This window comes from Chelmon rostratus, chromosome 2 (assembly GCF_017976325.1).
Source record: "Chelmon rostratus isolate fCheRos1 chromosome 2, fCheRos1.pri, whole genome shotgun sequence".
Lineage (NCBI taxonomy): Eukaryota > Metazoa > Chordata > Actinopteri > Chaetodontiformes > Chaetodontidae > Chelmon > Chelmon rostratus.
Window position 1 is genome coordinate 11704339 of NC_055659.1, and position 16565 is coordinate 11720903.

At 40.4% G+C, this 16565-nt stretch overlaps 1 protein-coding gene across 1 annotated transcript; it reads right to left on the minus strand.

Moving 5' to 3' along the window:
* Positions 1 to 1420: 1420 nt before the first annotated feature.
* dctn2 (dynactin 2 (p50)) lies at positions 1421 to 15536 on the minus strand. Its single transcript, XM_041951557.1, has 14 exons — positions 15327 to 15536; positions 14938 to 15006; positions 11432 to 11528; positions 10600 to 10661; positions 10245 to 10343; positions 8641 to 8801; positions 7900 to 8053; positions 7617 to 7682; positions 7314 to 7352; positions 7009 to 7086; positions 6243 to 6314; positions 5090 to 5192; positions 3843 to 3934; positions 1421 to 2273 (listed from the first exon to the last, which is right to left on the minus strand). The coding sequence occupies exons 1-14, from the start codon at positions 15360 to 15362 to the stop codon at positions 2187 to 2189; spliced, it is 1215 nt and encodes a 404-aa protein (XP_041807491.1). The 5' UTR covers positions 15363 to 15536; the 3' UTR covers positions 1421 to 2186.
* Positions 15537 to 16565: the final 1029 nt, after the last annotated feature.

The window sequence follows — 16565 nt, forward strand, 5'->3', positions numbered from 1 at the left end:
GTAGCGCACCCAAAATAGAAGGACAAATGCAGTATAACATGATATACAGTACATGGTATGTCTCTGTGCTCATCTGGGGCATTCCCTTCTAAGTTGGAGCTCTGGATCTAATTCCCTCCAAGTCACACTTGATATGTCCTGTCCAAGCAGGCCGGTGCTGAAGTCCCTCCTCATGAAGGGGAAACGGAAAGCTGCACAGCACTTAAATCTTTGAAAAATAAAGAAAGATGTGAGACAGGCAATAAGATGCAGCTATGAAACTCAGCTACAGGAGAAATCCACAGACAAGACACAATTAGCCAGAAGCACACATGTTTGTGAAAGTGACCTCTGGACTACAGTGTGCTGTGTCTGGATGACTCATCAGAAACACCTGACCCTTACCTTTGTGCCTTTGCCACTAATGCCATCACCTGACATCAAACACGAGCAAGCTCTTTGTTTTGATAAACCTGCTAATGCCAGAAGGATTTGAGGTTTACCTCACAGGGAAATTCAGTCCCTTATGTTAATTTACTCTGTGAGTGACGAAGACTAGTCGTCCTTGGTGTCTCTTACTCTGCTGTAAGTCTTCATTCACTGTCAAGTATAAGTGCTGTCGTGTACGCAATGGAAAAGAACATTTGCTATTTAATCCTTCAGGACAATGGTCTTATCGAGTATCGATAGTCGACTGGAGAGTGATGAGTGAGATGGGCCAGACTCGAGGATCGGGGATGTTGCCCCTTGAGATCTTGTTTACCTCAAGTTTTTAAACCCCTTTAAATGTAGTTTTTACACTGTAGGCAGTGTCTAAGTCACTCTTCTTTTAGGGATAACTAAGGCAACTAGATTGTTAGGAGTGTAATAAAATATATTTCTACAGGGACAGAAACATGTTAAAGTATGGCGGAATAATTTTCACTGATGGAATCTATTTAGTATCTTTTTATCTTTAGGAGCAGAATAGCTGTACAGTGAGCTTGACCTGTTTTATTAGAGGCTGTGCTGCCATCTAGTGTTCATAGGTAGGCATAACAATTCCTTTCAAGAAAACACAAAGCTTTTTTTTTTTTTTTAGGATTTTAAATACCTGTATGTGTACCAGATAAGAGATTAAGAAGGCAAGTATGACTTTCAAATGTATCCCTCTCTATTGAATATATTTTTACATGACAAGTATCATAGCTATATTTTGCAATACCAGCAGCTGATGACTCTTAACATGTAATCTTACATCATCCCTTCATTCATCTGATATTTTTCAAACTGTTCAGGTGTCTGGCAAGACATGATCACATAATCCATAAAATTGGCAAAAACGACTTATACAATAAATTTAGTCATATTTTTATTTTTGATGAGATGGGCAGCCAGGTCAGCAATCAAGTAATATTATTATAAAAAAAGATCTTCATATCATGAAATAAAAGGAGCCAATTTTATCGCACTTTGTTTTATTGATCAGTTTCCATGACCACAGATGTACAATACAGTTGACTTGTAGGCAATGACAAAGCAGATTAAAAGTTTGTCTGTGGTGTCTGGTCTCAGTCATAATAATATAGTTACAAGCGACTGAGCGTGAAGAAACAATAAGGTACACAGGCATATTTACAAGCTTTCCTTCCGTGACTTGGCCCTGACACTCGCACAGACGTGCTCCTGCTACAACACTGTAAGACGACGGATCTTGATTTTCTTTTTACACAGCTGACAACATGTTTAATGTGTCATCCATCAGCCCAACATAACCGTGATCCATTTAATCTGACCAGGGTATACAGTACAAATCCAGTATTAGTGTGAGGTTCCAAATGGAATGGAGGAATTTCTTATATTTAATACCAATAATTATAAAAACAATCCAGTCTAAAACTTAACAAGCTTAACAGGGGACTGCAATCAGTGGCATGTATAGAGTGGACAAATGTGTTTTAAGTTGATATCAATTTGATGCAAGAGAAAGGAAGAGGAAAGGAGGGTGGACAAGAACATTTGGTCTCCTTTTTTTTTTGTTAATCCATCTTTTCCATCTTTCTAAACATTCCACTTAGTGAAAAAAGGCAGAGGCGAAGTAGAGAGCAAGAGAGGAATGGCGAGAAAGGACAGAGCAAAACCCCAAATCCCCCCCTCTGTGCTCTCTAGCCAACTCTTATTTGTCCATGTTCTACACTCTCCTGGACCGGTCCAAGCTCTGCCTCCGTTTATTTGGAGAGCTTCTTCATCCTCTGATCTAGCGCAGCAAAGTTCTCTTCTACAGCCACCAGGTTTTCCTTCATTGTCTGTTGGACCTGTGGGGAAGAGGGCGGAAAAAAGCTAGGTTAGCGAAGAGAGAAGGAAGTGGAGTTGGAAGGAAAGTTAAGTGTAAAGGAGTACAAGAGAAACAGATGGAGTAGAGAGAAGTGCCAGGAAGGAAGCTGTGGGTCGGGAGGACTGATGATAATGATTTGATGTGAAGCAGGAAAATGTTCAGACATAATGAAGATGCAGAAAGGGAAACAGTGTGAGGAGCCAGAGACAACAAGCAAAAAGCCAACGGACAGCAAGACAACAAGATCTTAAAGAAGGGAGAGCCCGGTTACATAGCAGGCTAATCAGGTGCTACTCAAATGTGAGAATTCACTATTTTGTGTCTGTTATCACTGTAAAATGAACATCTGGCTTTGGAAAGTTGGTTGAACAAAACAAGACATTTAAAGGCATCACTTAGGAATGAAAATAAAGGCTTACTGGTTACTTAAATATTACAGCTGAAACAGAAACAATTGTTTCACTAGTTTAATCAACCAAACATGCAAAATATTTGCTGGTTCTATGTTCATCAGTGTGGGGATGTGCTGCTTTTCCTGTTTTGTATCATTGTAAATGGGATATCCATCTGTTTTGACGGTTGGTCCGACAAAACAAGCAATTTGAGAATGTCATTTTAGGGCAGTGATGGGCATTTTTCAGGATAATTGATAATAAAAAATAGTTGTTCGCTGAAGCCCTGTTAATATTTCTACATAAATCTGTCATGGATGTGAAAGGAAAACTTCACAGGGAGTTAAAACATACAAATAATGACTGAAAATGCTACTGAAAGCCATCATTATAGGGCAAAGTTGTTCCAGGAGGCGAGAGAATTACTGTGCTTGCCACAAAAGAAATGACATTTTCTGTGAAAGTATGTTAACGTCAGATTCAATAATCCTCTAAAGCCTTAGGACACCACTTCAGAAAATGGTGCAAGTCTATGAAAAGTAAAAACAGAACTTTTCTGATTTCATATTTTAACTTTCAACAAACACCATCAAAAGAAATGCTTTACTTGACAAGGCACTGCTTTGACCATCTAGCCAGAAGCCTTGAACTGTGAAAGCACAGGTTGAGTATTGACTGAGGCCAGAAGAGGCTCGAGACAGCGTCTGTCCTTCTAATGGCTAGCTGCTGCACTTTGTTAGATTGTTAGTTTTGGCTTCACAGCACACTTGAAAGTGTGTTAGAGGACACCTTTTACACTCATTTATTGCATGCACAAGATGTTTTTGCCAAGTGGTTGAGTTTGTCCAGTCTCTCTGTTTATTTGAATGCAACATTTTCAATAGACAAAAACTAGAGCAGGGTTTCTCAAGGTTTCTACCTTTTAAAAAGATGAATTTCAGTCTCTGACTGTAAAAAGTGATTAGTTCCTGCAACATTTCAGCATTGTTTGAAATCTTTTTGCGTGGACCAACCACTGACACAAACATGAACATCGACTGGCCTCATGCTGATGGTCTTGTGGCTGTAGTAGTTCACCACGAGGTCAACATTTAAGTGGCCAAAACTGTTAAGTGGTGTGGTCTCAGTGTTAAAAAGGATTTATGTTGAAGTTGTACCTGTGTTAGCAGAGTGTTGTTGTCCTTCAGAGAGTTGTTGATCATCTGCTGAGTGGTGTCCAGGTGGGTCAGCAGCTGGCCAAACTGCATGGCTACAAGACGGTGGGGTTGGATGAAGTCAAATCGAGAGGCACGAGCATAGAGAGGGAGAAGGAATACGTAAGGTGGAGTATTAGTTTTCAAATTTACAAATTTGTGGTTCAAAAAACTAAAAATAAATGCAATGTTGTCTTTGCTCCCAGCTAAAGTGAAGGGCAGTAGAGAAAAATGTCATCTGAAACGGATGAATGGCTGCCTGAAACATTTAACAGTTTTTTCTGTTACTCGTATGCCTTCATCTGTAAAGCAAGATCAGGAGAGAAAAACACAGAAAAATAAAGTCAGCGCAGCTAAACTCTATTGAGCGAAGAACACTTTAGCTGCAGACTGTGACAGATTGGTGCGAAGAGAGTCTGGATGATAAATGACCTCCTTCAGCTCTCAGAAATGAATTATCAATATAATCTATTAATGCCAAGGCTCTGCTTTCATGTGCTAAATAATAAAAAGATGATAATGTGATATATAATATCATGCATCTCTTTCTCCCTGAGGGGGTGTTTAACAGTATTGCTAGATTTAGTGTAATTCTATTACCATTTTGAGGCTCCCTTTCAGTGATTTTTTGCCCTTTGTTATAATAGAATGGCATGGTTTTGGCTAATTCCATTATCCCTTTGAATCCCATTTTCGCTTAGTTTTCATCTTTTGTCTCGCACACAGACGCTCCCATTGCAAATGCAAATCTTTCAGACCAAGTATCGCTTCCCAGCGCAGACGCGGCCTGAAATGTGATCCGGGTTCACACCCTGTTATGTTCTGTGGCTACATCCTACATATTTTGAGTCTTTAATCCCACTCCCCACCCCCACTAACCTACATATATCCTCTCCTTGAACTCTCAGGGGTGTCATTTCAAGGTTCTTCACCCACATAAAAGAACAGAACATAAATTATCCAAGTTTTCATTGTTATCATCCTCACTGGGGTGAAACTTGCCCCTAGAGCAATATTATTACAATATTTGCAGTATGAACCAATTACTCAACACCAGTACACCAGTCATATAATGTCATGGGGTAAAGTGATGTGACAGTAAACTCGTCTCCCACAACAACAACTACTATTGTCTCATGGCTTAGTGACTTATGTCAAAGTCTTGGGCTGAAACACTGTGAACCAGTTCCAGTTCCTGTGTGTTACCGTACCTTGCTCATGCAGCTCCTTGACAGCGACAAGCCTCTGCACCACCTGGGGTATAGAAGTGGACATGGCATCCCACTTCTGCACCACGTCATACAGCTGCGACACCTGACAGGTAAGCACACACAGGCACATTTATCACCCAGACAAAGCCCTCCAGCTAAAACAACATGTTTATTTTAGCCAAGAACACAGATTTGTCCTGAGTTCTCTGGTGTAATAATTATTATACTGTAAATCATATAAATGTAAACTGATAAAATTCATGCATCTCTGTCAAAAGAGCAATAGGTGTTGCTGTGGTGATTTGGTAGTTGACATGTGAGCCGTGTGGGGACTTCAGTTTCTCTTAATCCTGCGTACATACTGCATTTATTATTACGACACACCTGTGTTAATACTCTGCTGCGGTATCAAATGCTACAAACACTGCTCATGCTGCTTCAGCTGTATTTTATAGCTGAAGACAGCTACCGTGGCTACATAGTCTCACAGTTCACTGCTTCCGTACCTATACTTTTTACAAGTAATGAAGTCACGCACCCTATATAGTAAATCGCTATTACAGTACATTACAGTCTCTCAAAGAATCAAACAGTAATGCACAATATGTATCAAAAATAAACCACACTGCATGACTTTATCATTCACCATAATGATATCTTTATCATGCCCTGCCCTCTGCTGGCCTTTTCAGTGTACAGCACTTTCAAAAGAACATTGCCTGGAAATCACTCAGTTCTCTCATATGAATCTAACACGAAAAACCTGAAAAAATTTTGATTATTATTATTAGTGACTCAAAATTAAACTGCCTGATGATCATTTTGGTTTGGTTCTGACCGCTTAAAGGCTGTGCCTGCTGCTGGTTAAAGATTACACAAATTTTAAATTTAACATACATATGATGCTGCTCTTCACTGGTTAGGCCAGCTGACAGATCCTTACCAAACTAGCAAGATTCAAGACTCTTCAGTGAGACTACAAGATTACTGGACCTATTATACAACTCCCTGATACAAGCTTAACTCCTTGGGGGAACCATCCCTCTAAAAGTCATTTTTTAACGGAGGAATCACAGGTTGACTGTAAGTTGCCACGTGGCGTGAAACCATCTGTGATGATTTCTGCACTGATGGATGTACAGGGATTACAAACCTTGTTTTGTGTATCAGCGTCCTCAATCGCTGCCTTGTGTTTAGCAATCTCATTCATCTTTCCGAGGACACTCTAAATGACAGAGAGGGAAGTTATTTATTTTGTGCGAGAGGTACAATTTCAGATGAGGCATTCAAAGACATAAATAGAAAAAAAAGACCAGCATTGATTAGGTTAATGTTAATACTGTGGTAAACTGACAGTTTCTCACGGTGGGATACACCAACCGTATGAATATTAGTTAAGAAAGTACATTTTCAAAAGTATTTATCAATATTTCACCACCAAGTCCAAATGCATGGCTCCCCTCCCTGTGTTTTAGTAACCATCCAATGCTAGGCATCATTTCAAAAACACCTTTTTAACTTTTGATTCTTTATAGCGGGAAAGCTACAGTACATAACCAAAACACAAAGAGTCAGAGGAAGGGTTGAGATCTTGCAGAAGAGGAGATCATTAGATGTCTCATTTGAGACATTCACATTTGTTAGATACACAAGTTTCTAGAAGTGTTTAGTTTTTAATAAGCTTTGCATTTGGTGGTCCTGGTTGGTACATCTTAACCAATTTCTGTACTGAATACAACAAGACCAAATATAAGCTTGTCACAAACTCTCCATAAGACAGCAAAACAAACATTTCAGTGTTCTTTTAAAAGGTTTTTAAAAGGGAAACATGATGTACAAATCAATGCTATCAAACTGCAACTGACTTGTCTATTTATGTCAAAAGCCTCTGTTCTATATGGTGTGCATGGATTTGTTACCTGCAGTCTGGCCTCCACTTGATCAAGAGTAGCAGAGTCCAGTGCACTGACCCTCGCCTGCAGGAGCTCTATGGTGTCCTGATACAAACAAGCACAAAGCACACAAGTTAAATATAAGCTTGCCGACAAAACTTTTGTGTTCTTGCCCTAACTAGTGGCACAGTAGCAGTAAACAAACTTGGAGGAACTCATGTCATATTTGAAGCATGACCCAGTTCTCTGGCTGCACATCAGATACACGGAGTTATGAATACAGACACAAACTCCACACAGTGTTTTCCAAAAGAAAGGAGTCGACTTCTTACCATCAGACTGCCTCCTTGTACGCCAGCACTCAGAGGTCCCTGCAACATTAACACAAAGGAGGAAAAATACATTTTAACAAGAAGCAGTGAAGCCACCCCCATAATTTACATAAATCAAGTGGAAGATTTTATTTCAATTTCACTTTGTGGATGGTTACACAGCAACAGCAGCATGAAAATTCAGCTGGTGTCAGAGTGAAAGAGAGACAGAGATAAACAGAATTAGTGTGAATGAAAGAGAAAAGCATTAGAGAGGGTGTGTGTGTGTCTGTGTGTCAAGACTGTGTGTGAGTCACTGTGTACCTGCTTGTCTGATCCTGAGCCAACAGCGATCTCCAGCTCAGCGAGACGCTTCTCCAATTCCGCCATCTACAGGGACAGAACAAGGCAACACATGGCTGGCAGTGACAACAGCATCCCACAAGACACGCACAAACGCCCACGCACATACCTCCCTGCCTTTGTCCCGTTCATTGCCATCAAATATTCTGACATTCCTCCCATGAGAATGAATACAAAACGCGTCTAGCTGATCATACCACTTGACATTTGCGCGCACATTCATCCACCTCCCTCTCCATTTTACCTTGGCAGACTCATTGAATTTCTCTTGCTCTGGTCTGCTGTGCAGCTCGTAGAGCACCACTCCATCTGGGGCCTTAGCCGATGCCGTCGGCTTGCTGTCTCCCGCGGTGCCGCCGCGGCTGCCCTTGGCCGCTTCCAGCTGGGTGAGCAGACGCCTGCGGGACGAAAGGAAAAGGAGACACAAAAGGATTATATGTTCAATATTGTTATCAGCCCCATGTGCTGCTGTGCCCTCCCTCTCTCTTGACACAAATCTTGTCAGGCTCTGTTTTGAACTGCAAGGTCAAGGTGAGCTTGGATCTTTTCAATACCTCCCCTCCTCTCACTAGTGTCACTGCCTCCTTCCCTGTCCCAACAGTATGTCTTTACGCTTACTATGACTTCTCTCACCTTCTCCAGTTTTTATTTCCATTCTTCAATCATCCGTCCATCAGTTCTTGTGCTCCCCAGGTAGTGCTACACTGAGACCAGTGGGATTTTATGTGAGCAATTGATACCTCTACTACTCTCTCACTCTTTATATCTGGGTTTTAGTCCAAGGCTCAGTAAAATTAATTCCCCTGCTCTTCTCTCCAACCATCTATTACAGACTCCCTCTATTTCTTCTTTTCCTCTCATTCTTTCCGTCAAGCCCCTGCCTACTAGCTCATCACTCTGTCAGGGTCTGTAGCTTCAGCTTTCAGATTCCAGATGCTTGTCCTCTTGCTTTATTGTTTTGTCCTCCCCCCTCTTCTCAGCTTACCTGGCCAGCGCTCCATCTGGGTCAGCTAGGTTGATGTGTGCCTGTGGTCCCAGCAGTGAGTCGAGATGGGCAGAAACCAGCTGCTGTTTGAGCTGGGCTGCCTGCTGGGCGAGTACCACCGGGGTGAGGCGCTCCTCTGCATTGCTTTCCTTTGTGGCAGCCTGGAGGCAGAGGAACACCAGAGTCACTGAGTAACTGAGATCTACGCAGCAATGACAGTTGTTGAAAGAGGTTGATGAAACGGAGGACTAGAAGTCTGTCTGGGCCAACCAGGTATGTTTTTCCACTGAGCCCCATGCCAAATTAAGGAAAATGTATTGAATACGTAAACATGCATGCTTGCATGAGGCATGTCAATTGGATTTGTTCTGACACTATTTTTCAAATTACAATACAAATACAAGTTAAAGGGATATTCCAATACAAAAACATGGATTTGCATTAGCTGTTGTAGCTAACCGCATAGGGATCTACTTAAGGGTAGCAAAATTAAATACAAAAATCCAGCTAATTTATGTATTTCCTTTTGTTTCAATTCAGACGAATGTTTGAAATGACTTGTGTAAGTTTTGTTTGGTAACCTTCGGAGACTTGAGCTGCTTTTACTGATGCACCTTCTTTTGCTAGAGAGTTGTTTGTTGTTCATGTTTCCTGAATCTCTATGACAGAGGTGGCAGGCGCAAATTATTTGGACTCATCATCAAAACAACCATAATTATGAGAATAAGGCCAAGGCAAATGCCAGAATCTTGCTTTAACATTGACAACAGCAAAGCACAGTTGATGATCTCATGATTTATTGTTGTTAGGTAGAACTTTGGATCGGCATGCTCACATTTTTGGAGTGAACGCTGCACGATAGCTTACAGTATCATCAAACATTATTTAATCTTTGAACTGCAGTCTATTCTTCCCCAAGCATGCAGCATTTGACTTTTTCATTCACTACAGTCACACTGACAAATGGAGCCACATTACTCTAAGCGAGTCAATTGCACCACGGAGGTCTTTCATAAGTGCAAATTTAGAGGCTGTAGCAGAGAAGCAGCTTGTTCCCCACAGTCAGGCTGCTTATTCTGCTAGCATGACCCGTATGAGCTGACACCCACACACACTGTCAAAAAAACTGCCAATTCATAGGTTAAATGAGAATCCGGTGATAGACTCATAGAGCAGCAGGCCCTGCTCTGTGTGTATCCAAGTTAATGACACCAAAGGTTTAATTAGTTTCTGGGTTGTGGTGTCTTTGTAAGTCCTTCCTTGCACTGGTTTTAATCAACTTAGTTTCAGGGGGACTTTAATGCTTTGGTGCACACACCATACTAAGCTTTGGATTGCATTTTCAGCTCTGTAGTGCGACAATGGACCGGACATAAATGTTCCAACTCTTAAAATGTTCTACAAGGTTACACTCCACTGAATAAATACATGATGACACTGTTGAGGAGCAGAGTGGAGGAAAGTGCTTCGGTGGAAGGCAATTTAATTTGTTTGCAGAGAACAAGATAAAAAGCCGGATTATCAGAGTGGACCAACCCCTGCCAAGTTCTGTGGGCAAAGGGAAAAGAATGCTCAGGCGCATGTGTGTATCGCTGTCAGTTCACCTGGATGGCATCCACCTCCTGAGTGAGTTCCTGGATCTCGTTCACCAGGCGCTGGTACTTCTGCTGAGGCGTCTCCTTCACTCCACAGCCCTCTCCAAGCTAAACAGAGATGAGAAAGTGGAGGAAAAAAAAACACATGAATATTACACAACAGCAAAATGAGTCTAGTCCAGAAGAGTGCAGCCCCGAGATGTTCTATCACACATAAACACGATCTCAGACTCTTAACTTTATCAGAAAGCACATGTAGCGGGTGAAATAAAAATCATAATGGTGTTGTTACCCTCAAAGTGGATCCTCTTCTAAAGGAATAAAAAGTGAAGTAATGAATTTCTGCTGAACAAAATGCACTCACAATTTCATATTCTCCTGACTCATAGCCCACTCTTCTGCTTTTACTGATTCGGTCTGAGAAGTCTGTGGAAAAGGAGACAAATGGGTTAGAAGAGAAGCGGAAAAAGAGGCAGAAAAAGCAGCCTGGGTCTCAGGAAGACGCCCAATCTGAGCCACAACAAGATTTGGGGTTTGAAATCAATGAAAGGATTGATTGGTTTTGTTACACCTGTATAATAAGAGCAACATTTTTGAAGCAACAGCCAGTCTTCCATTCTGCAAAAAGCATTTGCATGAAAATTAGTTTATAATGCTGTATGTTAATATCCACTAAAAGGAAATATTGTATTTTATAAAAGACTTTCTAAAAAAATGATTGTAAAGTTGTCTTTTACACTGAGTATTCATGGTGATTATTGGTCACCATTGGACTGAGTGACGTACTGTATGTAAGGACAACAGAAACAACCTCAGCAACCTCTATGATGAAAGAAATGCACTCAGTTACCAGTTTATTAAGTACACCTAGTTAAAAATAATGCAGTCTAATACAACAGTCCTGCAATAAATCCATAAAAATTGAACTGAATGCTCAGCTTATGTTCAGTTTTTGTGTGCAGGTTGTATTGTTGTGTTGCAATGATTCTGTCCACCCCACTGTTAAGGAAGGAGGAGGAGGCCTAAGGATAGGATAGGATAGGAGTTACAGCTCCATTATATTTTGCATTTGTTGTGAACTCTCAGTCCATATCCTTACTGGCAGTAATGGTGTCCCTCTGTATAGCCCTCTGTTAAGTGAATATGTTCAATAAAAAGAGAAGTTGAAAATGATTTATCATCCACTATAAACTGACCAAGTCCCTTGGTGGTGACGTGCTTGTCTTTGAACTTGTCATAGGCTGCGTTGGGGTTGACCACAATCCTCTCCACGCTGTCACTGCAGAGCTCCTCCTGTCATTGAAACACCAGTAAATAAAGTCAGACGACGATGACCAAAATCATTAAGGGCATGTTAGATTATACAGACAGCAAAGACTTAAAAATGAGCCTTTGCTTACTGAGCCAGTGAGCCAAAAGTCTCAAAGCCCAAGGTAGACTTGAAATATGTTGACAGGTTGGTATGATCTGAGAGGACATTCTATGCTTGATCTTTTGCTCCGAACGATGATTTAAAAAGATCATGAGTTCTGCAATTAAGTCAATAAGTGTATTATTGCTTACAAAGGTCAGCATCAGAAATTAAAAGCCAGTGTAGCCATGAATCATTTCAGTCCCATTATTTGGGGCCATTTTATGGAGAACCAGATTATTTTAGCACAATTTTGAGAACCAGCGGGCAAGAGACAAATGTGCAAATTTAGTTTTACCTCGGTATGATTGTAGACTCTTGCTCTTTAAAAAGGTACCTTTTATAACAAATGTCATCCATGTGGTATAAGTCTACGATGGTAAATCAATGTTATGTGAATGAAAACGGCAGAACCAAAGCTGAAAGCTACTAATACTTTCTTTTCTAGATTACTTTTTTTATTAGTGATTCTGGGGAGCACAAAAAAAAAGGTGAATCATTTGTTCAAAGCCTCCTAGTGATCAATTATGATGAACTAGAGGTTATGGTTAAGATTAAAACACCACTGACACATACAGATAGATGACATGAGTCCGGGCAAACACACAGATTCGGATAAAAAAAGACAGATCAAGGAAACACACTGAACACAAGACAGTTGCACAGATGTAAGGAGGAGGAGTGAGGAGGAGTAGTAGTGAGAAGGAGAGTTAGTCAGGCTCTTACCAGCTCCTTGGGTTTCCAAAGAGAGTTAGAGGAAGTAACGGAAGAGCAGAGGGAGAGAAAAAAGTAGGGGGGAGAAAGAGAGAGAGAGAGAGACAACACAGATTAATGTGGTTATCACATGCCATGCACACAACAGGAACAGCTGGCCAGGGTTGGGGAAAGATAAGAAAGAAAGCAGTGTTCTGAGAGTTGCTACAAACCCTGGAGACACACTGTTCAGACTGCTTATGATGTCTCCAGTTCTTTCTCTCTTCCCCGATTCAGGGTGGTAAGATGGACCATTAACATAAAACAAGTTACTTTCTCATTTGATACCATACTGTACCTTATAATGCAGTGCAACCATATGCTCTCATCGAGGGCATTGTAGGTCTCACAACATTATGTTATGGATGCAGGGGACTGGTGTTTTAAACAACATTCAATGAGTAAGAATGAAGGGTGCATGATGGTTTAAGTGTGCCTAAAAGTAAAAAGTAAAGACACTTTAAAGGCCTGAAAACCCTGAAATGCTTTCCCTTACGAAAATTTATATCTCTCATAAATCATTCAGTCGAGGGGATTTATAGCTTAATAACATGCAGTTCAATCTGAATGAATCTGCTAGACGTAATCAAAGCGATAAAAGGGGTATATACAAGTTCAGGTCCCTATACACTGTGTGATTCTGGGCTGTCCCAGACAATGCCACATAATGACATCTTTGGTCATAAATCCAAGATGGTGGTCTTTACTCACACTGTTCACCCATGGCCAATTTAGTGCACTGGTGACCCAAGAAAGTCAGCATCAGAACTCTGACAGTGTCAGAAACTGTGAACCAAATTCTAAGTGTAATTTCTTCCACGATGACTTCAACAAACCAACCAACTGGAATATGACATGAAACTAACCTGCTATGACTGAATGATTGTAACTGATAACGGAAAGGAAGAATTTCATAATGATGCTGACAAAGAAACTCATCTCAGTGTGGATCGGCAACATATCTCGCCAATACCTGATCACCTTATTAAGGTCAGCACCATGATGACAGCCTGTTTTTTGTGCAGCGCATTTTCAAAAACACGAGAGCACCACAGGTGGATTGCACAAGTGATGGCGTGTTTCTGCTTGCCTTTTTTTAAACTGACAGAATAAATGCTATGATTCACACATATTCTATTGTTACTACATCCATTTGGCAAAGCGTGACAATGCAATAAACCTGCAAGACGTTAGCGCACAGTGTATAGGAGCCTTTAAAATGTCCAGTTAGTTAGAACAGTGTGGTTAGCCAAGAAGCAACTGTTAGAACATGATGACAGGTTAAAAAGGGAAATATCTAAAATCAATAAACACTTTTCTTTCTCCTGCAGTGCTTCACACTCACACAGACACATACTTGAGCCTTCACTGCTCGGTCAAAGGATGACCCAGTGAAAGAGAGCAAATTTAAGTGCTGCTGAAGTCCCATCAACATCATTATTCCCTTAAAGTAGTTTAAATGAGCGACACAAATAGGAGGAAAAGAATCAATTCCTTGCACTTCAAAAGAATCAAAAAATGATGAATTACAGAGCACAAAAGGGTCACTCCATCAATCTATTTCTCATTTCATCATCCCAATCAATAGAGGCAGGAAAAGTGGATATGAGATTAAAAAACATGCATAAAAAGCATGGCATTAAGCTCACTGAGAGTAAAATGGAGCCAGTCTTACTTGTACAAACTAGGGTCCCAGGAGGGGTGGGGAAGAGTCAAAACAAGGGCAAGGGTATGGGAAGAACGAATGTGGAAACATGGAAGGGAAAATGCCAATTAGAATTCACTCAGCTGGTCAGTAAACTGCCCAGACATGTTTAAAAGCAATGTCAGACCAGCATCCCTCGACTGTTTACAATATCACAGTTAAAAAAAGATTATATTCTAGCAACGTGACCGCTAACTCTAGATTACTGCTTGACATTGCAGTTAGATGACAGTGAAAATAGACATTTCTAAGAGTCACAAGACCATCCACAGCACATTTTGTTCCTTGACATCTTCCTGATAATGGTGCTTGGGTGGGTATATAGAATGTATGTTTAGTATGCTTTTCAAACATTTTATATTCGCTTTTCCTTACTTACTTCTCTCCACGCATGAAGCAAATATACTAATATGCACATTATATGGAAGATGAGTTAAACAGCAACCTGAAATGGGCAACTTGGCCCTTTGAATTAAATTTATACAAAATCAAAATAATTTCTGGTGACACAAAATCATCATATGAATTACAATTATTTTTATTTCGTAAATGAAAGCTCAATAATTAATGTTAAGGGACATCACGTCACTTACGTGCATCAACACAGTAACTTACTGCTGACCTACAATCAGAGATTTGCCATGTAAGTAGAAATGGTAACACAACTAATTGCATGGTTAGCTGTTTAGTCGTGGCAGGAATAATGCTTAGTGATTACAATGAAGAAATACGTACCGTTATCTAATCTGTATAGGCTAGGTTAGCTTGTATGCAGCGACTAAACTACTAATATACAAACTGACAAACCCAGTGTACACAAAACGTCCACTCACCGACTCAAACTGAGCCTGGTCATCTTCTGGAAGGTCACCGGTCTCGTACACGTCCGGTTCGTTAAAGGCCTATTAAAACAATAAGGAAAACAACATGTAATACAATGACATTTCCAGTTTATTGTTATTAGCCGGCCAACGCCCCGGCCCATTCAACAGCACGTATTTGCTAACCCTTGCGCCTTATTGGTTTGTATTACATGACACAACATTAGCTGAAAACTTAGCAACTAATCCAGTCTGCAATTATTAACGCTAGTTGTATCGCACTTGCGAGCAATACAACACGGTAAACAGCAGGGACGTTAGCTAACATATCTGCCACAGCTTGGCGCTAGCATTTCCAAATAGCATTCTAGCTAATCTGTCTGCTAGCGTTAGCCACTTACAATTCCTGGCAAGTTTGCGTATTTAGGATCAGCCATTGTCAGCGGGAAGCAAATACTAGAAGAACAAATCACGACAGAGAACAATAACAGTTCTTAAAACGTGTAAATTATCGATGAACCGAGTCGAATTGTAACAAAAGCTAACGATAGATGAGCCAGCAGTCTCTCAGCCGGCGGACGTTTCCAGGCTGATGTGGTCACTAGCTTGATTTGACAGTGTGTTGTGTACGTTGGGTTTCATGCAAGCGCAGGCAAATGGGCGGTGATGTGTTCGCTCCTTCAACAGGAGAGAGTTTAACGGCCTGCCAAAACCAACGAAACAAACGTCCCCGACAAAGTGGAACGTCGTACGCATGCGTGCCGTTTGACCAATATGATGTAGCCGTCCCATTTCTGTTATTTATCATCGTTCTTTTTGCTTTTACCATCAAACACAATATTTGCAGTTGCACCCATAATGTATTTAACAGCTAACTTGCTTCAACAACAAAATTATTCTGTCTATATTTACAAAACGTATGTGGTTGAATTATAGCCAATGTGTCACACGGTGGCGCTAAAAGCACGAGCAAACAACTCATCAATGAGCCAAAGATGGTCGATCAATAAGATGATTCACTCCGATGGATATACCTTATCTAAAGTGTTTATAAGTCATGTCTCAGGACAAAAAACTACATTGAAAATCCTGAATACATTGCCAAATGAAATTTCTCATTCATTAAAAAGATGTATCACAGTATTCTGTTGCCTATGTCACACTTGTTACATACCATTCATAGTGAAAGCAAAATGCAGGGACTGATTTGTCATATCCTAAATGAAAAAGCAAAAATAAAAAGTCTAGTAATTAAATAGGAGTTTGATCTAGCAATGCAAGTTTGTTTTTCATTATTAACACATGTCACATTCAGCACTAGACATATAAAGCATAAAATTAGTAGATTTAACATACATACAATGAAAGTGGCATCATCAGTATCATATAACAAACTTAGGGAAATTAGACTTGTATACAATATTGGGAAACATGTCACATATTTATGAATCAATGAAGATGTAGATGATGTTCTATTTTTTTCCGTTGTCATCCAATGATTCTTTTCCCCCTCACTAGCCTATAACTCATGCAACAGACCGATCACATGACTGAGTAGCTGACTGAGCATCATCTAATTTGTATTCTTAGGCTTCTTCAAAAATAGTGGAACAGTGTTATCAAAAGCAAAACTTATTATC

Coding starts and splice junctions, on each gene's coding strand:
- dctn2 (XM_041951557.1), bottom strand. CDS start 15,362: ATGGCTGATCCTAAATACGCAAACTTGCCAGGAATT. Junction 11,529..14,937: donor ACCAGGCTCAGTTTGAGTCG/GTGAGTGGACGT, acceptor TTTCAATGACAG/GAGGAGCTCTGCAGTGACAG. Junction 3,935..5,089: donor CAAGGAGCTGCATGAGCAAG/GTACGGTAACAC, acceptor ACCGTCTTGTAG/CCATGCAGTTTGGCCAGCTG.